Genomic DNA, 26,548 nt, shown 5'->3' on the forward strand with positions numbered 1-26,548 from the left:
ACTTGCACGCCCCTGCGAGGGCAGAACTCACTCTGTTACTCTGTTGACTGCGTGACTTCTCCTGCTGTTCAGCATAATAAAAGAGAACAAAACGAACTCACCGGCTGATGCCCTTTCTTAAACAAAACTGCCATAACACTCACCAGTAATCTGACTACACGGTGACTGAAGGATGTGTTTCTGACTTGAACCAGCAGAGGGCGCTCAAACACCCTGTCAGGTGAATTCCTCTACATGGGAAGTTGATACTAAATCACAGTGAGTTTGCATTACACACTACTAAACTAACCCAACCTTTCATACGAAAACTGCTTGAATAATACTGATAAATGATGCAACAACGTGCATTCTGATATTTGTTAATGGTGGAATTCTCACGAAGGCAGTTAGATATAAAGAAACATAACTTCTCACGATGCTGTACTGTGGGTGTTTTGCAAAGAAACCCTCGTGAATTCTTCTCTTGTAAGAATAATAAATACACTGTTGAGCATTGCCTAAATGAGCAGAAGAAATACTGTGGCAGCCCTCCATGACCTTGTTGACCTGTGATGAGAGGCAAGATGAGCTGAAACTGATCTTGGCAGACCCGCCAGAGTTCCCGCTGATTCCTTCTGGATGAGATGCCTGATGCCCAAATGCTGGACAAAAACACAGATAACTCATCTGTTGACGTTGTGATCAGTGTCTAAAAGGGCATTAAGTGAATATTTGTTTTTTCATGTGTTCATACTCTTTGATTTTTGTCACTTACTGTGAATAAAGTTTAACTTGACTTGATTTTGCAAAAAAGTTGAGTATTTCAGAAACTGAGCCCAAACGACAGAGTTCCTGGAATGAGTGTTTATTAACTGACAGTAAATGTGTGTGTGTGTGGCGTGTTAAAGGGTTTCAGTTTCACACATGGTGGGGGGGATTATGGGATTATGGGGATTATTTTTATTTTTTTTGGGTGGGGGGGTATTTCTTTCTTTACTCACACATGTCCCATCTACTGCTCTCTTATTTACACCCCACAGATGGAAAACATTACTCACTACAGTGATTTAGTGATTTCACTATGAAGCAACATAAATAAATGTATTTTAGAATCCGGCTGACTCAGATCTGTGAATTCTTGAGTTCCTCACTTGTGGGTCGAGTGTGATTTTTGCTTATTTCTTTGTTTGTTTTTAACAATTTAAAACACATACATTCCTGTAAAGCTAAGAGGCTAGTACCAACCTTTTCCATTTTTATGATCCAAATTATTAATTTCTGAGCTGATTTTAAGGCTGTCCAGTGAATTTTAAGATTATTTTCTAATAGTTGAAATATATTATGGTAATGGGATTACAGTACACCCTGCTCTGTGACATTAAAGGTTGTAAATTTGCTTCCATATTAACATATTAACATATCCCTCTTCATGAACAGGGAGACTGAAGGTTTCCTCTTACAGGAAATACCATGTATGACACATTAAAGGAAAAATACTGAGTTTTTTTTAAATATTTAAATCATAGTGAAGTGATTTATTGAAATTAGCATTTACACTTCAACAACATTCATCGTCATCGTCGTCTTCATCGTCATCCTTGTCTTCATCCTTGTCGTCATCATCATCCTCATCGCCGTCGTCGTTGTCTTTGTCGTCGTCGTCCTCTGGGTCCATCTGTCCGGACAGAAGTTCCCACTGCTCCAGCTCATCGGCCCCGTGCTCTTCACCCTGAGCTCCCATTTTCACCCACACACTGCTGGACTGCCGAGTGGAGACACAAACACTGACAAACAATCCAAACTATGCCTAAAAAGAATTATTAGTTAGCACAACTCTTACAGGGAGCATGCATTTATGTTTTTTTAGAAGCAGAGCTCAATATGTCTGTTGCACACATGAAAAATATTTTTGACTCTTGTTTGGTGCACTGGATGATTTTAGTTCAAAGAAATTAGACTAAGTGGTAATTTTACAATTTTGTCATTTCATAAAAATGTGGAAGAACCATACACACACCCTGCTGTGGCACGGATTCTCCTACTTGTCACAGCTCAGCCAACGTGGTGGTGATATACCCTTGGGAGGAGCCCTCAGGTGTTCACATTTTTCTGCTTTGAAAGGTACCGATCACATTCAAAACAGGAGCTAATCAAAACCGCAGAGAAATCCTGTTTGGCACTGACAGAGAAGAAGTGTTTTTGATGGGTGTAACTCACATACGCAGCGCTGCTGCTCGTCACACAAATGCATGCTGTGTGGAAATGTGAAAACAACTGACGACAGGATATTCAAATTTAAATTTAGATTTAAATGTTATAGAGCAGTCAGAAAATGTGCTTTCATACTTACGTCCACTCCAAAGGTTTGGGATCAGAGGTTGATGTGGCAGTTTTTATCTTGCAGGATGGAAACAGCTTTAAAATAAAAAAAAAACAGGTGCAACCAGATACATAGTTAGGCTTTTTACCAATACAGATGAAACATTTCAAAATGCTGTGAAAACAGCCCGGGCCTGGATCTACCACTTATTAATCTGTTGATGTTCCTTTACATTTCTATTTAAAGGCGATGCTGTTGCTGTTGTTTTTTTTTTTTTTTTTTTGTTTTTTTTTAGATTAGATCATAGCTGCTAAATATCTGAAGGTGAACGGAATAAATGGTGAAAGTGAGCTACAGATGAACATTATTTGACAAACCGATCTATTTAAAAAAATACATGCTATCAAAAGGGGAACCACTCACCTTCAGGATTTGCTGCAGTTTCTCATCATTCAAGTTAGGAGATAGATATTTAAAATGATTAAATGCCCTCCTCCTTCTCCTCCTCCTCCTCCTTTTCCTCCTCCTTCTCCTCCTCCTCTTCATTCACTGACTTTCTGAGTGGAAGCAGAGGTAAGAGTTTGCAGCGTAGCTCCATCCCGAAAATCTCCATTATACGTTTGATTCTTTGTTGATAAAATGTTTTTTTTTTCTTTTTACTATTTTCAATGAGTGATTATATCTTTAAACACTAATAGAGCTTCAGTGTCTTTGAAGCAAAAATTGTAAGTTGTAAAAATACAATTATTCTTATATAGCATTGTAACATTTTTGACAGATTTCTTGTGTCAGTGCAGTTTTTTATTAATTTTTGTGTCTCTTTTTGAAATGTGTATTCTAATTCGTTCAGCGATAGTTGCTTGGAGGACAATGTCAGTTTAATTCCAATTAATGGAAAGAATAAACTGACTCACAGAGTGAGGCTGGATTACAAACTAGACAATTACAACACCGCGCATTAGCAGGCCTGATCAATTTAAACAGACACAATGGTAAATGCATTTCATTTGTGTAGCACTTCTCCACTGATTTAGCAGCCTCCAAAGTACTTCATCCGAATTGATCTTTCCCTTTTGGTTCCCCAGGAACAAAAGCATGGTGTGTGTCGCACTTCTCACCCCTAACTTTGGTTCACCGGGAAAGAGGCTCCCAGACTGGGAAAGAGCATTTACTGTGGAACAGTGGACAAGAATTTGACGAACTCACAGATTAATGACAAAGTAGTCCACATATATGTTGCAGAAAACTTTAAAAGGTGTTCACACGATATCCTGAGGGCAAATGTTTCAGGAATATGAGATCCCATACTCACAACAGGAGGCTACCACATGAAGACACCTGGATAAGGTGTCTTTATCACTGAGTATCTCTATTAAAGATACTCAATTCAGGCCAACAGGTTGTTCACATAACCCTCAAAGTCATGAAGGCAGAATGTTGAATGTCTTCTTAAAGAGAGTTCCCAAACCTGTTCCCTTAAAAATGACACCAACTTATGCATGTATTGGTTCTTGCTGACAGCAAATATTATCAAAGGGCGTGTATCCTGAAAGAATAGCAACGCTTCGACTGTTACCACAGTCAGAGTACCACCCCTTTGAGCAACCTGAACATACCCAGTCAGCTACGAGCCACTCACAACATCCTCCCTGCACCGTGGCCTTGTCTTGGTGGAACGGGTTGTGTGTGTGTGTGTGTGTGTGATATATATATGGAGTCACCAAAGGCAAATAGTTCTGAAGTGAAGACCAACGCAAAAGTCTAACAAACACGATCATGTACTCTGTCCTAACAAGGACTGGGTCCATCTGGAGGAGTGGTGTTTGCTGTTGAGTGCCAGGTAGAGCCCGACACCGAGAAGTCTGCAAAACCCAGTCTGACACAGCCTGAAAAGCTACTAGAGGGGGCCTGGGGGTTAGGGTTAGGGTTAAAGGGTTAGCCAAAGTAACATAGTTTAAAAAACAAACAAACTTGTTTTTCATTTATTTTCAAAATAAGACCATACACAAATGACTTTCTCATTTTTATTACCAGGTTTATTACTTTCCAAGACTGTAATGATCTTAAGACTGTCCAGTGAATTTAGGTTTATTTTCCTTAAAAATTGTTTCTTTTCCTCATCAAGTAGAAAACGTCATTTGAAACACGATTACAGTAGACTGAAGGAAAAGAGAAGCGGTGACTCCCATGCTCTGAGACATTACGTAGAAAATGCTGGGATAAACTAGCTTTTGCTTCCTTCTCTGTGCACAGTCACTTTGACCACGGCTGGTGAGACGTCAACAGAGTTATAGACAGTCACAAAATTGTTACGATGTCAACATTTCAAGCTACAGCCCCCATCATGAATCGAGACAGAAATCCGTTGCGTCCTAACTGACAATGGAGATCTCGTTTTAAAGTTGTCTCTTACAGGAAACGGTAGACGAGGCAGACACACACAAAGCATGTTCGGCTCCATATTGTAGAAAATTGTACTACTTCTGAGTGGCTAAAACATAGAAGTGACAAGTGGGTGTAAACATTTATTCATCGTCGTCATCGTCGTCGTCGTCATCATCATCATCGTCATCATCATCATCGTCGTCATCATCGTCGTCATCTTCATCATCATCATCGTCATCATCGTCGTCATCATCGTCGTCATCATCATCGTCGTCGTCATCGTCATCATCATCATCGTCATCGTCGTCATCTTCATCCTCATCGTCATCATCTGGATCGATCTTCCCTGACAGAACGTCGTCGATCCACTGCTCCAGCTCGTCCGCCGTGGGCATGTCGTCGTCATCGTCCATTTCCATCCAGACACTGTCAGCCTGCCGAGGAGAGACACACCCACACAAACAAAATGTGATAGTGTAGAAGCTTGAAGCCTGATCTCACAAGCTCAGAATATTATTTGAGGCTATTATATTTCTCTAAAAGCTTATTTTAAATCTGTTTTAATTACATTTTGTTGGCACTGATGTGTTAACATGGCCAGTAACCAACAAAAATAAACAATACAGAGATCACTGCTGGACAAAAAAATGGCAGAACCAAACAGCCATTGTCACAACTCTCTCACTATACGGTTCTGCTACTTACAGATAAAGTCAATCAGACACCTGGTAACTGGCTGTTATATTAAACAGTAATTAAACATTTTGTCCTCAAAGCTCATAAGCCATAAAAAATGAATAATTGAAAGTAATGTTAGCAAATTTGACTAACGCCAAATTGTGAAGAATTGACGGCTAGGTCAGCACATCTCCAATACTCGATGGAAGGTAAAGGCAGCAAATTGCTGACAGGGATCACATTCTGCCAAGGCTCATTAACAGAACAACCACTGTTCAGGAGAAAAGACTGGTTGACAACTCGGAAAGGACATGTGACACCAAGCACTAAATGCTTTTTGGGACGAAGTGCAAAAACCTTAGTGGTCTGAGGATCCACCAGGCCTCCGTACGATGGGTGCAGAAGTTATATGCCTCACACCACACAGGAATCAGACCTGGCCAGTTCCAGGAGAAACTCAATCACAGTTCTCAAAACTCAGTTATACAAGATTCAAATCCACGAAGGCCATCAGAACCATAGATCATACAGGCAAGTGGACCCGAGTCAACAGAGCAAAGGAGCGGTCCCAGTTTAATGACAGCATCAGCAACATATTGGAAGTAATGGCCAAAGGAGATGCTGACCAATCCCTCCACATAATGGTCACCAGCTAAATAAGTAGAGTAGTTGACAGAATTTGGCTGGAGGAGAAAAGAGCAGCAAAACATTCCAATATCAAGAACAACCAGGCAAATGGAATTCCTCAGCTAAGGGCAAGAGTTGAAGGTCTTGAGAAATCAATTCAAGAAAGCAAGGGAGGAAGAAAAGGGTCCTCACAAAGGCCTGCCAACGTCCTTCACAAGAAGCTCGTGTCCTTGAGGAGAGCTGAGAAGCAAAGGAAAACCTCTATGCAAGGTTTAAGAACTGCTCAAGGACACTCAACAAGCTCTGGAGGATTATGAAGGCAGCATGGAGGAGGGGAAAAGTGGTAGACCAGGGGCAGTTAAAGGAAGGGGGGTGGATTCTGAAGGGGGAAAAGTGACAATATCCAACAGTTCAGAACCATCTTCCTGCTCAGTATTGAAGGAAGGATATTCTTCAATATTCTTGCCAGACAGACTACCTCCGGAACTTTGACTTCTTGGTCCAGGCAGGAGGACTCCAGGTACCAGGGTCCCTGGACTATACAGGTGTTCATTCCGGTTGCTCTGTGCCTGGATCTACTGGTCCATAAGCAACAAGTTTATGGAAGAGGTGCCGCACCGGCAACACATCCCAAGTACGAGACTTCAATCTGGATTACCACACTGGCTTCACTCTGAAAGTCTCTTTATGTTCCATAACACTGAACTGACATAAGCTGGAGAAGGGAATCTGGATGCACCATTTCAGTCAATATTTTGTGTCAGTGAACATGCCGGTAAAGTCTGCTGAGAGTCGGTAACGAGAGCCTTCAGGAAGCCTGAATGAGCTGCAGAATTAACAGATAATCTCTGCGTTACGCAGATGATGCAACACAGTGCATAACGCAATTGAATTCCATTTAAAAAAGCAAAAAATATCAGTTATATTTCATATTCAGGTTAGATAATAAGAGCACATTTCACTTTGCTTTACAAATAACTCAGAACAGTGCAAGCTGAGTAAACCACAAGTCTCATGAACCATCAAAAACTTAGCTTACGTCTTCAACGTCCACTACTCCGATCTGAGGAGAGGAGAGGTCAATACGGAAGGTTTTCTCCCAGTATGGGACCAGCTGAAAAATCACAAACAGACACAGGGAAGAATATTGTCAAATGTATATTTTTCAATGACGTAGCTAATGTGAACATCCTTCAAATCACTTTAGGCAGAAAAATGTTTTTACCAGGGGGAAATCGTCGGGGTCGATCCAGATGATGCTGAGGTTGGGGTTGTCATTGTTCTCGCGTGCCACCTCCTTCAGGATTTCCAGGAATTCAAAACCATCTAGGAATGAAGTTTCATATGATGAGACGTGCCCGACTCACACACTGACGTTTCTTCTGAGCCCATTTCTGTTTGAATCGTTCCGAAAAGAGGACAGCACTGAGGTCAAAGATTACCGGGGTCATCCTCCTCTGCGAATGCCACAATGTGCTCTCCATCAATGTCATCCTCCTGTGGACACAATGAAAATGTAATGTAAAGGAGTTTCATGTGTTTCTACTGGACTCACTCTGAACAGAAATACTATACAGGATGGAAGTTCGATCAATATCATTAAAAAGAGAGAATTATTCGCCACCTTACCCAGATTTCATACATGCTGTGAGGCTCCAGCTTCCTCAGAGTGGGCCTGAAAAGGTCAAATCATCAAATATCAAATTCACAAGAAACCTATAGAGCTTAAAAAGAGTTGTGTGCCCTATTTAAGTAGTATTGATTTTATGGCGCAACTACTTTGTATGAATCATGTGTGAGTACCTCTTATGGTCTCACCTGTCATGCTGTTCGATGTACTCAACGAGCTCAGACTCGATGTAGGGCTTTCCTGGAATGGTGACGGGTTCCTCCATGAAAGGCTCGTAGAAGTCGACTTCGTTCATCTTCAGTTTCAGCCTCCTGGCAATCTGGAAAGGAGGAAAACTCCAAGAGTTAAGAAAAAATATGTGTCTCAAGGCTTAGTCTGTAAGCTCCTGATGATTTGTTTTAATGTTTTTTGGAAGACATTTCCCAGTCCGCACACAAAAAAGGAAAAGAAACACTCAAACGTATCAACCTTCGCATCAAATGTGGCGAAGAATTTGACGAAGGGATGGAACTCTTCAGCAGCGTCATCATACTCGATGAAATCTAACGAAAGGAAGAAAAACACAAATCCCAGGTAAGAGCAGCTAAGAGACATTTTTTTGGGGTGTTGTGCTCAAAATCTTCGACGTACGAAGAGACTTTTCATTTTTGAAGTAGCCGACCAGCTTGATAACCTCGTCCATGTTATAAAAGCCCTTCAGCTCGCGTTCGTTGTCAATGATCTCCACAGGGTCCTCGATAACCTGCAGGGAGAAAAGTATTCCAGTTCAGCAGTGATAATAACTCACATCGATTGGTCCTGATGCTGTAGCTGCAGTGTCAGTGTTTCAGAGTTAACCAGGCGATTTCACTCACATCATAGATGAATTCAACCAGGGTGTCTGCTGCCAGCTCTCCGTCGTACTCAATGATCTCATTATCAGCGAAGATGTAGATGCTTTCCACTTCGTCCAGACCTGGTGAGAGAGGAAATCTTTACTTTATATAACTTTGTTTTACCGACTGGATTAAAAAAAAAAATCAATTAACTTGAGAAGAACTCTAAAGTGAATTTTAGAGGAAAGTATGATGACATTCATTTAGTTGTGTGTGAGAGTTTTATTTGGATTTTCCTATTTGAAAAGATGCTTTTATTTTGAGTTTACCTCTGTATAGCAGTGAAAAACATTCTCATATTGGAAGCATTTTAGAAACAGAGGTGTGCATGTGTATATATTCAGATTCAAACCTAAACACATAAATATTTTTTTAAGTTTTGCGATCTTTATCAACTGCCAAGTGGGCTGCACAGTTAAGATATTCCCAGTATTCATCCAGGTTGGACACACAGAGTGAACTCCAAACTAGGCATCAGCCACAGCTGATCAGGTCAAAGGTCAAAGCTCCTTGGCGTTTAATCTGTTTAAGCCTGTGTCACTTAAAAAAAAGCTGCAACGACTACAGCGCACACTTGAGGGCGCTGCTGTATAGAGACTCGTCAGGTTTAGGAGGTCTGACGGCTCAGAGGAAGCTCGTGGTCACACGTGGACACTGAGCCAATTTACCCAGATTATATTTGACACCTTTAGTGTCGTTAGCATTGGGAGGTAAGTCAAGCACATTTGAATTTGATGAACAGTTAGATCTATCTCAAATTACTGTCACAACGACCAAAGCTGCAGACCGACATACAGGTTAAATTATAAAAGCAGTTTTATTTTATATATTTATATAATTGGAACTTTTAGTTCCAGTATGATGTGCATTTTTTTACATTAATTGAAGAAACTATCAAGTGGCAAATTCTTGACATTATCCGAAACTTATTTGGTAAGAATAAGAATATAAGAGAAAAATGTGAACATTGTCAGAGAGATTTAGCATAATACCCCTTTACAGGCACTCACTATCATACTCTAAAATTGACAAATATCATATTTGTCATTCATATTATATGATTTATATCTTAAAGTCGTATCTAAAGGTGAAATATGTGTTATTGTTTCTCTGAGAGGTTATAAACTCTCACTCAGTTCAACAAGCTGATAAGTTATTTACAACAAGGGTTCATAAACTTGCCCACCAGAGTGATTAAATATGGAGTCACACTTACTGATAATTTACCATATTAATGACACAAATTGGTAAGTGCTTGTAAGAGGTGATTTTTTCACAGCAGGGCAAAAACACATCAGTGGTATGGTTAACATATGATGAAGTTATTGTCTTCTGTGATCATCACTGTTAGTTTTGAAGACAAAGGGACAAAATTTGGAGGCTGAAAATCAAAAAATCAAAAATAGGCACAGTAATGAACTAATTCGACGACAAGCTCTGCTTTTTTTGGAATGTGTGGCACTTAATGAGTATTATGGAGGGAAAAGTGTTGGGATTTCCATTTATTTTTTCTTCTGCTAGGCTCACCCAGCTTCTTGGCGACAGCGGAGTCCTTCTTTTCATCCACCAGGCCAAATCCGATGTCCTCATCATCCAGATCGTCCAGAACTTGCGCTGCGAGCTGGGCAGGGCGACAGAGAGGTGAGGGCGTTGGGAGATGAGTGAAAGTCGTATCCTGCGCGCGTGTTGATTTTGTCAGCGTCTCCTCTAATCTCGGGGATGCCATCAAATCATACTTTCAGCTTCATTTACACGGGCAAACCCTTGGCCTTTCATCTCCATTTCAAGGCCCGGGAGGCAAAAGCTTTGGATTGCTGCCTTGCACTTTCTAAATCGGAGTGAAACCGAAGCCAACAATTGACAGCCCTCATAGCCTGCGCGAGAGGAGGACGGACAGCGGGCTTTTCCAGAACAACAAGAGGGGCAGAACTTGAGCCAACTCTATGCCGAGGCGTAGAGACGCCGCGACAGGTGTGGCGGAGAGGAGAGGAGCCCACACTCTGCAGTACGCATGCGCATTCACACAGTATATATACACATACTGTAAACACTGGCTCGAGTGTACTCCTCTCCCCACAAATACATCACTTAACATACGCACAGGACTGCTTTTTCCTGCATCTTTCAGCGCCTGCGAGTTAAAATATACCAACGCCCCCACTTTAGATTGCGGGATGAGGTGGAAAGCATTACGCAGCGGCTCGCAAAAGCAGCGTTGTGAAATGGGTATCAAAGCACTTTAAAGCATCTGAGCAACTGGGATAAACTCAAGAACATGATGTCGAATCGACTGTTTAGGAATAAATATTACACTTTTGTTAGAAATCTACATTCGTGGCATGAGGAAAGGAACTGAAGTACGCAGCGTTTCCATTTTAGTGACATGAAAAGTATATTCAAAGCTTTTTAAGGAAGCAAAAATCTTATGCAATAGCAGTTTTAATAAGGTGGAAATGATGCTAAGGACTTGCATGTGACGGTTTCCGGTTATTCAAGAATGCGTGGATGGATGGATCAGTAGATGAATGGGTGACAGGATGGATGAGCATTTCAGAGATGTGATGAAAATATTATTGGCAGATTTCAAACCTCATATGATCTGAAATGTGAAGTCAAACTGGCACGGCCCAAGCTGCTGCTGCTGCTGCTGGAGTTTGAAAGCAGTTCAGTCTTTGAGAGTTCATCACGTGTGCGGTTTCTTCTGTGCAATTAAAAAAAAAAAAAAACTCAACTGCAGTCAATGGAGTGGAGGAGCATTCGGCAGATACTGCAGCAGCAGGAGAATCTGCAGTTGGCAGCCCAGCCTTGAAGCACTCGACACAAGAGGCAGACCTCCACATACCTGGAAGATAATTGCTGCTTGGCTTGTGATCAACTGCAAGGAGAGGTAACGCTTTAGGGCAAGGCACAATAGTCACAGCGTCCAGGTTTACAACAAATGGGGGAGCAGCCTTCACAGGAGACAGAAATAGGTCCAGACTTAAACGCTGAGAGTGTGTCGGTGGCGATGAAAGCTCTGCACACACAGGACTGTCGAATGACCGCACGACCCCGTGTTCACACAGTCTCTGATGAAACCAATTGTTGGATTACATTGTGTCCTTTTTTTTCCACTTTCAAACAAACGTAAATTGTTTAAACATGTATTCAAGCCACTTGACGTTTTCATTCAGCAGGGTGTGAAGTGAGGCATTTTCTGTTTTGTTTTTTTTCCATTCACACTCATGTCAAATTTTTAACAATCCTCTACACTACTGGTACAAATGGTAGTGGCTTTAGCCCTTTGTTAGACAACTATACGATCAGAACAAAAAACTATTATCTTCTATAAATGGTCCAACATAAACGTGACAAATACAGCCTCCAACTGATACGTGACCCCCACTTTACACCTATTAGAAATCTACCTCTAAATAACCTACACACAAATAAGAGATGTATACTGCACTGTACTGTAACCTACTGGAATAATTAATGAATGCTGTGCTTACTTTCTTCAAACCACTGTCAACTTCCGTGAACTTGAAAGAACTGCTGCGAGGAACAAGAGACCCTATACCGTCTGTTATCCTGAGTGTGTGTGAGATAAATACTTACTCTTACACACTGCTGTCATCTCACACATACATTATAAAGCCTACAGAAACAGCTGACTTTAGTCTTTCATAAATATGTAAAAAAGATCACCAATGATATTCAATAACCGTTGGACACCCTCTTTTAACAAACTACTCTTTGCATTAAATCAATGATAATAATATTAACCTACTTTAAATCTATTATTATGATTGATTGTAATCTTTGTGGAGTTTTTTTTAATGTTCGGTGTGAAACACATTGTCACAAAGTATTATAATCTTCCACAAATTCATGGAAAAGCTAACTTTAACCTAACTCTTCTACAATGACAACCAACTTATAATTCATAAAACCTATTAGATAATAAAGCCTAGTGTGATTCCACACAAATAAGCAAATTAAATCTCTCACATACACACTACAGCACTCATTTGGTGGTATTCCATGAATGCTAGAAATGTTGAATATCTGTAACAAATAATACTAATCTTGAATAAACAGAAAATTCAATATGTGACGGGAGCCTTGAAAACAAATAACAATGCTCAAATCTGTTCCCGAGAGCTCTGAGCGTGGCTCGTCCACTTCAGAATCGGGGGTATTTATAAGCGGGGTGAGGTTGCGGGTGCTCACAGCGGGGCGCCTGCAGGGAAGACGGCCCTTGGAGTCACGCAGCTATATAAGGGCGCCTCAGAAAGTGTGCTGATGAGCAGAAATATGTGTTAACATATGGAAACGGGTGTGGAGGAGGCAGCCTGGCAGAGCTGATGAATGGAAGAAGACACCTGACACGCGGGATAACGCTCACGTCAATCACGGCTCGCGCTCAACAAAGCAGTCGCTTCTTCTTGCAGATTTTTCGTGACGGGCTCTCCTCTTTCTCTCTGAGTAGATTCAGTGTCCAGACACCTCCACCTCCACCTCCACCCTCCCCTGTTCCCCTCGCTATCACCAGCCAGTCTGAGTGCCGGGAGCCAAGTGAGAGGTCGGCGGTGCGACAGCTTGGCGGCGTCTCCCGATGTCCAGTCACTGTCGGGTGATGGAGGCGAAGGCGCAACGCCACGGTGAGCCGTCGGGAACGTGCTCTGGCTCCCGGCCGCGCTTGGCCGGGCCACCAGATGATGAGATCGGAGAGGGAGTCATATTTCTTGTAAAACATCCCTCTCCTGCTTACACTGCACCAGGCATGTTGGCCCAGATTTTGCTTGCTCATGTGATGAATCACCTCCATAAAAGCTACTCTCTGTGCTTTTTAAGTATTTATTTTTTATTCATTGGTCCAAAATTTTAAGAACTCAAGGTTATTTCTTAAAATACTCACTTATAATCTAAAAAAATGCCATTTTAAATCATGAAATTGCTGCTGGTTTGACTATGTCGTAATGAAGCAAATAGGAAGAGCACCTGTTACTTGCTGTAAACAGTATGAATTTTACTTTCAGTGCATCGACAGCTCTGTTTTCATAAGACTCTTTTCTAGCTGCAGTAATAAAAAAATAATCAAACAAATTCCACCCTGCTAGCATTTGGCAGAAAGAAAACAATTTTGATGAAAAGAAAAAATGTTGTTGAGGCAGAGGTTGGAAAGATGTGCAAAAAATGTCACCAAAAACAAGGACAGCGTTTATAAAAGGAACATTTCTTCTTTCTAAAATTGAAATTCTTCATTGTACAATTATTGTACAAATAATAATAAAAAAAAAATTCCAAAACTCAAAAAATGACAGTCTAGCAAACGTTCCTATTTGTAAGTGTTGAACTAACATAAATTTCCCGATTATAAAGTGTGGAAAAATCTCAATTCTAGATGGCTCAGCTGAAAAAGGTTTTACTAAAGTAAATGTGATGAGAGCAGAATAACATCTCATCAGCATGAAGGAGGATATCCTGCTAATCTGTCTGGAAAAAGTGGAGAAAAAAGGCCAATTATACAAATGTATGTACTGCAGCCTGTAGTCAATGAACTAAAGAAGAAATGAAGAATGTGCTCTATATAAATGAAGACAGATAAAAGTATCAAAATCCTTATCCTCAAATCCTGATGCGTTTACACACAGGCATGTCTAAAGTTTCACATAAAGAGCCAAACACAGCCCAACCTCAAAACCGTGCATTTAGTTTAACATTCAACATTCAGCCTTTCGATGGACAGCCGGACGATTGTCTCTGGTGGTGACAGGTTTATTCGCTGCTTTACGGTCTTTTAAAGGCTCTCGAGGCGCTGAAACGTCTCGTCTTCTTATAAAACAAGCATCCTGGGATCTGTATAAAATTAGAACTTCAGCGCCCCCCCCCCCCCCCCCCCCCCCCCCCCCCAGCCAGATAGTAAATTAGTAATGGCTGCTGTAACACATCAGGACGTTCTACACCCGGCTGTTACATAACACAGCGACTTGGTGGTCATGAAAGATTCAGACACAAAGGCATATAAAGCACACACTCCGTCTTGCCGGCAGCCTGCACGGCTGCACCTCGCGCATCCTGACGTTTTATTTTAGACTTTATGCATGTTTTAAAGGCTAGTTTTATTTACTACCGTTCTAAAATAAAACTATACCTCTGAGTCTTTTAACTCCTATTTTCTCTTCCTCATTGTGTGACACGATCTCTCTCGGGAGGCGTTGCAAAATGCGCGGGAAGCTTTCAGGGACCTCGCAGGCACACGCGCCTTGATTCACTACAACAAACTGCGAGGGCAAAAGTGTCTGAGACCATCTGCGAGTGACTCATTTGGACAGCAATGAACAGCATTCCAAACATGTCACACAGCAATCATGGTTAATAAACTCAGAGTCCCTGCTGCATTCGTTAAGCTTGTTTTGCTCGGTTACATAAAAGCTGCTGTTAGAAGAAAAAAAAAACTTCACGGCTCAGAGAAGATACCAATGCATGCATGATTATGATGTTGAGAGTAATAGGAAACATATGCCGGGTGATGTTTCTGTAAATTAGTATTTGATTTTGGTTACTTTACTACCTTCTTGCTTGCATTAGCGTTGGCGGTCTCCCTCTGGGATGTCTCTCTTATTGAGACTGTCAAATGACTGATTAACTCATTTGGTTCTGTTTGAGTTGCGTCGCTTAGCTGGAGGAACAGCAATTCATTTAGACCCCGTTTCCACGGCGACGGCCCTCGGAGCCCCTGAAAATGCGCACTGTGGCTGAAGTGAACTGTTCTTCTGCACGACAGTGACAGCGATGGCCGCCTCCACAGTGTCATGACGCCACATTCTTCTTCTGTTTTGAAACTTAACGTTCGTTGCTGCTGATGCTAACGCTAACGCTAATGCTCGTGTTGCTTACAGGGGGAAATATGTTACTGTAAAGAGAGCTGAGTGGAAAATCCTCCTGCAGTAAACAGGAGTTTGTTTAATTGTAACCAACAGCAGCTGCATCATAAATAAAGTTTACCGCCAGGTCAGTCACTGATACTGATACATTGATCAAGCCACAGTATCTGGAGAAAAATATACAAACGCCGCACATGAAACCCCCGGAGCCCAGAGCCAATCTGGGGTCTCCTCTTTCTGACAGCCTACTGCTGAAACAGGCACCTCTCAGCAAAACAAACAGACGCCAGTGATTCAAAAACCAGCTGCTAAAATTGTGTTTTAGTGTCTTCTTATTGCGCATGCTGACTCGTGAGAAGAACACCTCATTAGTCATTAACACCCGTGTGTCAGGCGAGGGGACAGCTGGAGTGTAGGACTAAATCCTGTTATTCCCACATTGTGTTTTAAAGAGAATTTATCGAACGCTGACTAATAATCATGATGATAAAATGCAAAAATACTGACTTTGTACTGTCTTCATTCACTTTATGGAAACATATGTGAGTCTGGGTTTTCAGGTCATATAACTCACACTTTAATGTTTCATGCTGACCCCTGATCTCCTCCATTTTCTTGACATTTTGCTGCCATGAATTAGTTATATGAAGAGATTCCCAGGTACAGATGACTGGAGAGAGGAGGGAGGCGAAACGAAGACGTGTCTGTTACTGTGAGCAAGAGTATAGCATCATCCATAAATCATCCTGCACATGAAAAACACACACAGTGTACGTTACATGGTGGAGTCTGCAGTGGTATATGTGATCTACAAGAAAATATAGTGGTTTTTTTTTTTTAATTATTATTATTATTTTAGAGCCCTTGGTTAACTTTTTACCTTTGGGCTGAAGGAAAGACTTTGGGAAGCATTGAAATACAGGAAATACTGTAAAAAGTTAAAATGTTGCTATTTTTACAGTCAGAATACAATAAAAGTTCCTACAAATTCTGGTTTAAGTGAGAAAATTACAGGCATTAAGGGTATCATGGCAATTTTCCCCCTTGCTTCGGTTTTTGTCACATGACAAGCAAAAAAAAAAAAAAAATCATGGTTTTGGTTCATGTTTTAGAGGGGCGCTTTTCTATTTGCCCTACAGACCTACTCTGTTTTATTCAGCCAACTTAGTGCTCTAGGAAATTGCTCACTTATCTCTAACACTTTGTTATTCAAGTCATTTTCTGCACAGTTGAGCTCTTTAAAATGTGCTCTGACACAACAATCGTTGCAGAGATCTGGTAAATCCCTGAATATCAAAATCCGTTTTACGTGCCGTCGGCGGAGAGATGGGACTCATCTCGGTACGAGTTGGAACGCTCCTCCGTGCAGCTGCGCCTAAAATCCAGCTGTGCTGCAGCTAACAGCTGCTCTGCGGAGCGAGGCTGGGACCATAAAGCTGTTAAGAGTTGAGAATGCAGATGTTTGATTAATATGAATCATGATTTTATAAGCTTTCCCAATTTTTTGATTGCTTGAAAAAGGAGGAAAAGATGTTCATGAAACGATAATCAGCCATAATTTTATGACCACTGACAAAATGAGTCAGTTGATGAGTTAGAAACAGAAAAATAAGTAAGTATGAAGATTTTAGTGTTTTTTTCAAGGAGCGCATGATGAAGCATTTTCAAAACTTCCTATCTTTGGCTTGTTAGTCTCCGGTGTTTAGTATCTGTGAAACGAGGAAGGAAAAGCTGCATACCTGTTTTAAAATAGAGGAAAAACTGGACACTGCTGCTCTCACACATCATCTACCATCTCACTGATGGCTTCACATCCAGCAAATTGCTAAATGAATGCCTCTTTTACACCTTTAATTGTGAGATCGAGGGAAGACGAGACCTGTAAAGATGTGATGAAGCCGCTGAATGTCTTGGAAATGTTAATGACTGACAATCTGAACTGCTCCGGAGTGAGGAAAAGTGAAACCGAGCTCCCGAAGCCGCTTCCTCTCAACGCTTCCTCTGTACGCTACCCTCGAAGCACCTCTGCCGGACCAAAAAAGGCCTGATGGAGAATGGCGTTTGAGTGTCGGCAGTGTAACGCCAGCTGAAGAGGCGTCTCCGGGGAGCTCCGGGGCGAAAAGGGCTGGAAGTGAAGTTCAGGAGGTAACGGGGCCTCGAGGACTCACGGTAATGAGAGCCACTTTATACAGGCTGGATGCGGAGTGTTGATGTCTGTTATGGCGGTGACCAGATGTGACCACAATGGAACGAAGGTCATCTCAGTTAATATGTTGTCTGATTTGGACTAATATTAATTATTTAAATGGGTTTTGGCGACAAATCTTGTTCTGCTGACTTGCTTTAATAACTGCTTTACTGATCTTGCAATTTTTTTTTTTTCACAAGCTTTGAACAGAGCAGACTAATTTGTACACTGCTGGATGTGGGAGACAAACTTAATTCCCTCACCTTGATCATAGCTCAGAGACAAGCTGTTGACTTGGAACTACCTCCAGATTTGTTGATCGAGCTGAAGGAATTAACTTTTAATTTCTTAGTGTGCAATATTGTAAAATAATTTCTCCACAACGCAGTTCCATTTAGTGCAATTTTGAAAGAATTTGAGGAGGCTACAGGGTCGATTGATCGACAAGTTTTCATATCTTAAAGCAACATTTCAGATAAAAATCTTTATGCTGAATAATCAGCAGCTTGGAGCAAAAATCTTGAATCGATAAAGTAAATCCACAATCTTTCTTTTTATTCTGCTATCAATCCATCCACCGCCATTAAAACTCCGGGCATGAATTTCATTGACCAAGCAGAGAAAACAAGAGGATCCAGCGGTGGCTTTGAATAACGGTTTCCACAGTGACAGTCTGACCTTTTCCCAGATGGAAGAAGATCAGACGAGACAAAGCAGGAGCTTCCTCCGAACCGCGCAGATTTACTGCCCGTTACGAGGCCACGTTTTGACTTCTGCCTCCCCATTTCACCTCTTCTCCATTACTACCATCGTTTCTTGTGACCCGGGGAGGAAATTGGAGAAGAAAACCCAGTGGTCTTTTCCTTCACATCTAGAGGAACCCTATTTAACTCTACCTGTATTGTGGGATCTCTTTGAACGTCATAACGATCAATAAATTATTCACAGATCAAGAGCAAAAGTCACATTTGCTTTGTTTATTGGTGAGACGTCTGCTTCTGCCCTGAGCTGGATTGATGTTGAATGGCTTCACATGTGAAATAAAGAAAGAAAGAAATCCTGAAGGGTTGATAAAATTTTAAAATAATCTAAAAAGCTCTGTGTGATGGCAGAAAATGGGCATATACCTGGTAATTACGGCATCTTGCAGAAGAGGCAGTTTGAGTGGAGTGACATTAAGGAAAGGGTACCTCCGTTGTGATTGCTCCTGTCAGTTTGCACAGTTTACTGAGGAGTGCACGAGGAGCCATAGCAACAATGGGTGCATAAAAAGAGGGGAAGGCTGGCACGGCCGGTCAGAGCAGGGGGGGGTTGGCAAGTAAAGGTTCGCAGTAATCTGAGCTGTGTGCTGCGCCGTGATTGATGAGTACGGGCGGTTACAGTATGCAGCGTGCCAAAGGTCAGAGTTCACGCCGCCGCGGCAGACGAAGATGGAGAAGATAAATACGCCAACAAGCCGGTCGTCATCATAAGTGCATATTTTCATGTATAATCATTTCAAAATGTAGTCAGTGTGGCACTATTTCCGTCATCAGCCGTCAAACGTGGTTGTATTTCTGCACCTGTTAGTCTTTATTTATGTCTTCATAATATTAGGGTCGGTTTAACATAATAATACTGGGAGCAGAAGGTGTGATAGGTTGTATTTATATTGTGTGTCCAAACTCATTTGGAGAGTCGCACTGGAGCGTCGCCTCCTGAACCCGTCTCCGCTGAAACGATCGCTTCTGTCACTTTGCACCGGTGTGACGGCTCCAACAACACGTGGATAATTGCACAGATCTCCGCCGAACAACGCTTCCAAGCCCCACATGAGAACTTCCATTAAAATTAACACCTTTTTTCATCACTTTGTCGCATGCATGTCAGCCGGTGTTAAAAGGAGCAGAAAATAGACATTCGCAGGCTCCGGTCGTCAAACACGTAACAACCCAATTATACAACGGAAAACAGGGAGATTGAAAAGCTCCCTCCCCACCTGCTTGATTTATTGCTACTTATTTATATCAATTTTCTCGCTAGTTCACACAGGGAACACATTATTGACACAATTACGAGCTAAAGTTAGTGTTTGGTGGATTGGCTGTTTTCTAGTGGAGGCAACCTGCACGATGTGGGACGAGCAAACAGACCATATGTGACAAATTTACCCAGGCGTAAGCAGCGTGAGCTTTAAATAAAAATAAATTCAGAGTGGTCCAGGGTGTTTAGGTGCAGCTTGCAATCGGCTGTTTCTTTCGGGCTTCATCTGTTTGATTCGCCAGCTGTGAGGCAGATGCATAAAATCCATTCGTATTAATTAGGGTGAGCGGTGCAGCCTGACTCCGTCACCGACTGATCCTCCAGCTGCCTTCACCGCCGCAAATCCCTCATGTTCTGTGTTATTGTAGATTTGAATAAACTGTCCCGTGTGTGATTTTTTTTTTTTTTTTTTTATTAAATCATCGCCTAACATCCTTGACACTAACCTTGTGCATGTCAGCAGAAGTTTATTCATTTATCAAAGCTGTTCTCTGCTGGAAATTCACTCAGAGATGTTTCAGGCTGTGAATAATTCAGGTGGGCACTCTGACATTTTCTGAAACTGCCGGGACCAGAGCGGTGATGAGGCCGACACTTTAAATTGGTGGAGGAACAGGAACTTCCAGTCAAATGCTGATCAAACTTTTTTTTTTTTGTTTTTGTATTTTTCAATATTATCTTTGCTTTTAAAGCACGACTTCTTGAGAAAGTTTGATTTCACCCTGTGATGACTAACTTACAGATGAGCTTCATGTATGGGTATAGTCGCACAGCAAAGAAGTTCTTTGTAATTACAAACTAAAAGCAAAAACAGAAATATTAATGCACTTGACAACCTGTGTGCTACAGAAACTCACTGCTGTTACTTATTGCATTGAAGTCATATTGCTTAAATTATTACATACTTTTACAATTTCAGATGTTCAACAATGACAATTGTTTTCTTTTTTTTGGGTTAAATGTCATTATTTTCTTCTATATGACTTTTTAAGCCTGTTGCATGTCTCTTTATTCCTTGTAATGAAAATCGGCCCCGATTCTGAGATGTAATGCATGTTCACAACCACTATGGAAGAGTTAAAAGTGCAATTGATCACGGCCCGTCACGACTCAGCGGACGCACGGGATTATTTTTCACAGACTAAGATGACTCCTGCTATGGTCAAAGGTGACATGATGGGCATATTTTCGGAGTGACACGGTAACTCGCTCCTGCTCACATCCCCTTTGGCTGGAAAATGCTGAGTCTGTCACCGACAACGCTGGGGGCGTGGATTTCCGGGGTTTGCTTTCAGACAGCGAGCATCTGAAGGTTCTACTGAACACCTGAACCTGTGCAAATGGCAGACTTTGTCCGTCATTGAATGAGAAACAATAACCAGACTATCTATAAATCTGCCTATCTGACCATATTGGAGGAAAAGATACATAAATCTTTTGAAAAATACAACTGTAACTGCACAGCAGTTTTGTTTTTTTGACATTGTCGTTAAAGAATAGCAACGATGCATCTGATACTACATCTGGATCCTCACTTTCATTCAGAAATAATTAAGATTTGTTTCCCTGAGTGCTTTCTTTAAATAATTCATGCTACCACATTCAAAGGCGGTAATGAGCAGCTATTTTAAGCATCCCCTTTGACCGCCTCGAGAGCTCGCTCCTGATTGGACGGATTGTCACAAGTGGCAGGAAGTCTGTCAGAGTCCTGCAGGGACCTGTTCCAGTAAAGCGCCTCTTCCTCAAGCCAAGCGGCCCCCAACTTGGCAGCGCCGTTAGGAGATTGATCAGATCCAGTGACTTGGGTGTGTAAATGATGGTTTAGGACTTCGGCCCACGTCCAGAGGGTGATGTAGTAACACAGCACGGGGGAGGAGTGAGCAGCCGGGGAAGCAGGGAACAATTGATGTGAAATACAGCTTTCCAAACCCTCCGTCCGTCCCACGAGGGCTTTTAGACTCTTGCTAAGCGTGCAGCTCCGTCCCGGGCTATTTACAGAGGTGACTTATGCAGGCTACTGAAAGGTACACTGAGCCTCTGTAAGAAGACACTGCTGCTCTGACAGGCGGAGCGTAGCTGCGGTGGATATACTGGCACATTTGCATCCACTGTGGGCATACAAGTAAAGAACACTTTAGGCGCATTTGTCAAGTCTACAGACGACACACACACACACACACTTTCCTGTTGCTCTCTAGTAAGCATTGTCTCCTGAGTAAACTAAAAGTAAGAGCCCACCTCAAAGGTACCAGAGCAAGAGCTGCTGAAAGGAAGAGGACACATTTGCTTTCTGCAGTATAATCTGGAGACATTCTGGCTTCTGTTCAAGGTCTAATTGCATCTCAGCTGCAGATACGAGGCACCAGGTCAATAAAGCTGTGAACAATGCAAGAGAATGAGACCGAAACACGTGTCTCCATTGAAAAATCCCAAACACATAACTACAGGGTGTGTTGATTAGCTACTAGAAAAACACTTCAATCAGCAATCATCACTGTGTGTAATGTGCATAATTGATGTTCTGCACCTGCAGCAACACCTGTGTGGACTGCAGAACATTGCAAGGCTGAACAGTGACGTTACTTTATATAATGTGTCCATCATGCATTGTATCTTTTCATATCTACTCATAAGTTGTGGCTTTCTTTGTGTTAAAGAAGATTTTCTGCATTATTAGGGCCTCCAAGAGAGAAAGCATTGTGTCGACTGTTAAAGCTGGAGAACTGATCATTGCATTAAGTTTGCCCATTGAAAAAAACAATTAAATGTAATGGTAAACAACAGTATTCTGCGTACTTTAAGTCGATTTGTTAGTGGCTTGGTAGAAGCATTTTGTATGATGCATGTACATGTTGTGCATTAATTATTATCAATGATACCTCTCAAGAGATTTTATTCTATATTGCAAGCGTAAAATGAGTAGAGTAAAGGAAGACTTTTGCAGGAAGAAACAAAGCAACACAACATGTGAACATATAAAATATGCAAAAAAAAATAAGTGATTAAAAAAGCAACACATCATGTGTTTGAGAGGTTGTCAGCATCCTGCAGTGGCTTGTATTCAGCGGTGCAACAGTTTTCCCTTTGGGTTTTCCTTTTTTTGATCTAGAACAACATCAATCACGAATCCATAAATCTTTGGAAACATGACTAATGATTGAATGAAAAGCTTTCCATGGTTTTGTGCATCGTTGCCAGTGTCCATGCCTAAACCACTGTAAGTATCCATTGACAAGTTTGGCTGCACAAAGCAAAAGAGTGTCAAGTAATTTTCAACTACCTCACTCAAAGTTCACACCAAAAGTCTACAGCGGGTAACGCTGAACATCACTCATAATGTTGCACTCATTTGTAAACATTAAAAGCCACCATTTGACACACATCCATCGGTGCTTCCTCCCTTCAGCCACCACACCGTCCAGCTCCTTTCCTCTCCTCAGCATCTCTTCAGTCCAACTTGGCAGAAAGCCACGCCTGAAAGTCAGAGAGCCCGACCTCACCCAGTAGTCTCCACCCTTCGACCACACAGCCATGCACACTCATCTGAAACCCAAAGCGCAAACGCCAAGATAACATCCAGAAATACCCATCTCCAGCCAAACCTGAGACCCCGTCCTTCCCTCCCCTCTCCCCGATCGTGACCCTAGCAATGCGCCACAGGTCCATCCAGTGTCATGCTGTGGGGGAAACCCACCTCCAAAGCCAGCTCCTCTATCTGCAACTGCTTCATGGCACTGCGGTTCCCGGCCACATTTTTGTGGTAGTAGATTACCATCACGTCATACTTCTTCATGATGGACTTGTAATTCTTGGCAGTGAGGGTATGGACGCGGTCTTTGCCATCATACTCGGGGATCTCCAAGCCCTTCTCCCCCCAGGACAGGGCCCCCAGTGAGAGGAAGACTCCCAAAAACACCCAGCCCCACTTCATGGTTCACGTCACCTGGCGGCCGCAAGAACGCCTCTTCTCAAAGCCTGCTGGTGGGGCAGAAGGGTAAAAAAAAAAAAAAAGTACACTAATGAGGTCTGATGTCCCTAACGCAAGTTGGTGTCTTGCAGGGAGAGTTAGGAACAAAGTCCGCTTCCTGTCCCCACCGGCTAGAGAAGAGCGGGTCTGGCGTCGACGCCCTCCCTTTAAAAAAGCGCCGCACGTGGTCGTGCTGACGCCACCGGCCAAAGGCGAAGGGGGCGGGACCCTCTCAGGACACAAATCCGGGAGTCACAACACCGATCGCACGCCTCGACGACTCGTGAAGGCTGCCAAAAAAGTAATATCGACGGCGGTGGGGGGGCGGGTGGGTGCAGCCCTGAGCGGCGGTCAGAAAAATAGAAAATGGGCGGAGGCAAGGGAGGAGCCTTGCCTCAGCTGTTTGTCGCCATGGCTATGAAAAGGGACAGTGGTTGTGTTGGGTGTTTGGAGAGCTCCGGATACCAGCTCAGTGTCTTCAAGGACCGAAGGTATAGATGGATGTACGATGAGAGCAGGCAGAAAGAAGAGCTCCAAAGATGCCATTCCCATATTAAGTTTTGCAGAGGAGCCAGACTCTCGCTAAAAATAAGGGCTCCGCGGGACGAACACACCGGGCAAGATGGTGTCCACAAGTCCAACAGTATATGTCTGCTAGATGGTGAAATACGCAGTTTGTTGCTGCTTTGACTCCTTTCCAAGTCAAAGATCATTATGTCTGATTCCTCAAGCTTTTCTTTAAAATTTTGCTGTTGATATTATTGAAAGTACTCATTTATAACTCAAGGAAATGCGACAGGTTTTGCACAAAAGTTTGGAAACTTCAAGGCGAATACACTGGGTCTCTCCGACAGGAGATGGAAATGTTCCCATGATCCCAACAAGGGATTTGATTGATTAAGATCCTGCATAAAGCAAGCTGAATTGCACACTCGTGCAATTGATTGTTTAATTCAGTCAGAATGACACCCGTGAGTGAAATCAAGCACAAAAGAAAGCCGATGAGATCGTTCACAAAGTGCCTCTTATCACAATAACAGCAGCGTTTAGCCTGAAGGCTGAACTGGTTAACACCTCCTTCACAGAAACAGACGCAACGATAAACAACAGAAGTGTTTTCAGAAGTGATGAATAAAAACAGCATAATATACATTAAACTTTAATGTATTTCCTGGGCAAGGATTGCTTAGATCCAGCGAGCTAGTCTTTCTGCCACCGCTAAGAGACATATTTATTTGTTAGGTTGGAAACTGTAACTTGCACAGAGTTGTGTGTCATTGTGTGTTTTACTGTGATGGACATGTCCGAGGTGTATCCTGTCAATCATCTATTGTCAGCTGGGAAATGCTCCTGCATCCAGCGATCAAAACTTGGATGAAGTGTTTTTTTAAGGATATGAATGAGAGGCCGTCCGAGACTTTGTCGTCTTTGTGGCTGTCAAATTTTATTTATACCTGACAAAAACAAATATAAAGCAATTTTTTCTGGGTTTTTTTTTTTTTTTGTCCAGGAAGTTAAGGTGATGGACCAGTACTTTAGAGGAATATCAGAATGAAAACAATACATTTTAATTTTTAAAAGAATATAAACATCAGGTTATTGCTTTGGCTTTAAATAAACACTGTTTCAACTATTATTCTTGTTGTTTCTTGTTTCTGCACATATCTAAAGCATCAAGAACCTGTTGGTTCATCTGAAATTTAAACAAATGTCCCTAATTCTTTGGACATTATTATTGTTTGGGTGCAATAAATTTTGTCCTGTTATGCACAGTTTCTTAGGACTCATGACAGTTTTATGAGTTTGACTGTAGATGGAGGTAAATACAAAGTGTGCCGCTGTGGATGGCTGCTGGTCAGTTGTGTCTTATTCCTGCACACCGGTCAGGTGTCCAAGTGGAGTGTATCTGAATGTGTTCAGAGAAACAAAATGGAAAACGACAGACAGTCGTAGCAGAAGAGAAAGTATGAGATCATGTCAGCGATTAGTCTACAATGAGAAAGGAGAGACTGTGACTATTATTAACAGGGTGTAATGTGATCGGCCTCCCCCCTCCTGCCCCTCCTGTCCGGCCTGCATGGTGGGTCGCTCGCTGTCTGTCTGCATTTAGAAGTCAGAGGAGGATGTGGGGCAGCCGGACGTCATGACAATAAGAGTCCTCAGATCAAGCTACGGTTCTGTCAAGGTTTTGAAAACTCAATATTAGAGATCCTGAAATTGCTAACATACTGGTGGACTTAGAGGATCTTCTGAAAGATTCATTGCAAAGTTCATGTTTTCGACAGGTGGTCATAATGTTTTGACTGATGGATGCACGTCGGTGTGCGTAAGGATGAAACAGATTAAAATTACAGCAGCATATTCCTGCAGTTAGTCACTTGTCTGTAAGTGGAAACGCCGGCCCTCGGCAGCAGTGAAGTCTCATTAAGCTCCCCCGTTCTCCCCGATGACAGATCAGAGGCGGAACATAAAAGCTGCGCTCGTGTCTCTGTGTGAAGCCTGTCAATGTGGCCTCAGATGCAAAATGTCAGATCCTGCAACCTCCTTCCCTCACCGCCACGGTCTCTCTCGGATGAAACTCTTCAGAATGTTTGACTGAGCGACACTTCGTGCACCTTGTCGGCTTGTCATGAGAGTATTTTATCTCCTGTGCTTGCACTATTCTTTCTATGTGTGTAGTGAATTGATTTTAATGAAATACTTTCTATATTTGCTTTTTTCTTCTTTCCTTCTATTTCACTCCTGTTTGTTTTAAATTGGTCAGACTTCAGTCTGCCCATGTCTTCCAAACTGTTGCGCCACCGAGGTGAACAGCTCCCCCCTCTGGCAGTCGCCTCAGTCAGCGCTCCCTCCGTCCCTCCACCGTCTCTCCTCTGTCGTCCCTCCCTCATCTTCTTTTCAGATGTTCCCGGGCAGGCCGAGTGGTGCTAACAAGTGTCCCCGTGGCTCGTCTCGAGGTCCTGAAACTGTGCGTGTGCTGTTGCTGTGGAGACTGGGAGCCTGATTCA

At 42.3% G+C, this 26,548-nt stretch overlaps 1 protein-coding gene and 1 long non-coding RNA gene across 3 annotated transcripts; both read right to left on the reverse strand.

The window, feature by feature from the left end:
• Nucleotides 1-1,490: 1,490 nt before the first annotated feature.
• On the reverse strand, nt 1,491-2,747 carry LOC115384694 (uncharacterized). Its single transcript, XR_003930930.1, has 3 exons — nt 2,723-2,747; nt 2,330-2,394; nt 1,491-1,741 (listed from the first exon to the last, which is right to left on the reverse strand). It is a non-coding gene; the product is annotated as an uncharacterized LOC115384694 (long non-coding RNA).
• Nucleotides 2,748-4,335: 1,588 nt separating this feature from the next.
• casq1b (calsequestrin 1b) lies at nt 4,336-23,524 on the reverse strand. Of its 2 annotated transcripts, XM_030086921.1 has the most exons (12): nt 23,268-23,524; nt 11,337-11,369; nt 10,022-10,115; nt 8,474-8,574; nt 8,250-8,361; nt 8,088-8,161; nt 7,808-7,938; nt 7,619-7,664; nt 7,432-7,486; nt 7,215-7,315; nt 7,029-7,103; nt 4,336-5,118 (listed from the first exon to the last, which is right to left on the reverse strand). In XM_030086921.1, the coding sequence occupies exons 1-12, from the start codon at nt 23,502-23,504 to the stop codon at nt 4,825-4,827; spliced, it is 1,353 nt and encodes a 450-aa protein (XP_029942781.1). In that variant the 5' UTR covers nt 23,505-23,524; the 3' UTR covers nt 4,336-4,824. The 2 variants fall into 2 exon arrangements, with proteins under 2 accessions (XP_029942781.1, XP_029942788.1); XM_030086928.1 differs by lacking the exon at nt 11,337-11,369.
• Nucleotides 23,525-26,548: the final 3,024 nt, after the last annotated feature.

The sequence above is a fragment of the Salarias fasciatus genome, chromosome 3 (genome assembly GCF_902148845.1).
Source record: "Salarias fasciatus chromosome 3, fSalaFa1.1, whole genome shotgun sequence".
In the NCBI taxonomy this organism is placed as follows: domain Eukaryota; kingdom Metazoa; phylum Chordata; class Actinopteri; order Blenniiformes; family Blenniidae; genus Salarias; species Salarias fasciatus.

Bases quoted from the DNA above. Each gene is read 5' to 3' on its own strand.
- casq1b (XM_030086921.1), bottom strand. From the start codon at position 23,504: ATGAAGTGGGGCTGGGTGTTTTTGGGAGTCTTCCTCTCACTGGGGGCC. The intron at 10,116-11,336 runs GTATGTGGAGGT...CGCCCTGCCCAG, and splicing joins AAGCAGCAATTATCTTCCAG to CTCGCAGCGCAAGTTCTGGA. The intron at 8,575-10,021 runs GTGAGCCTAGCA...CTCTCTCACCAG, and splicing joins CGCTGTCGCCAAGAAGCTGG to GTCTGGACGAAGTGGAAAGC.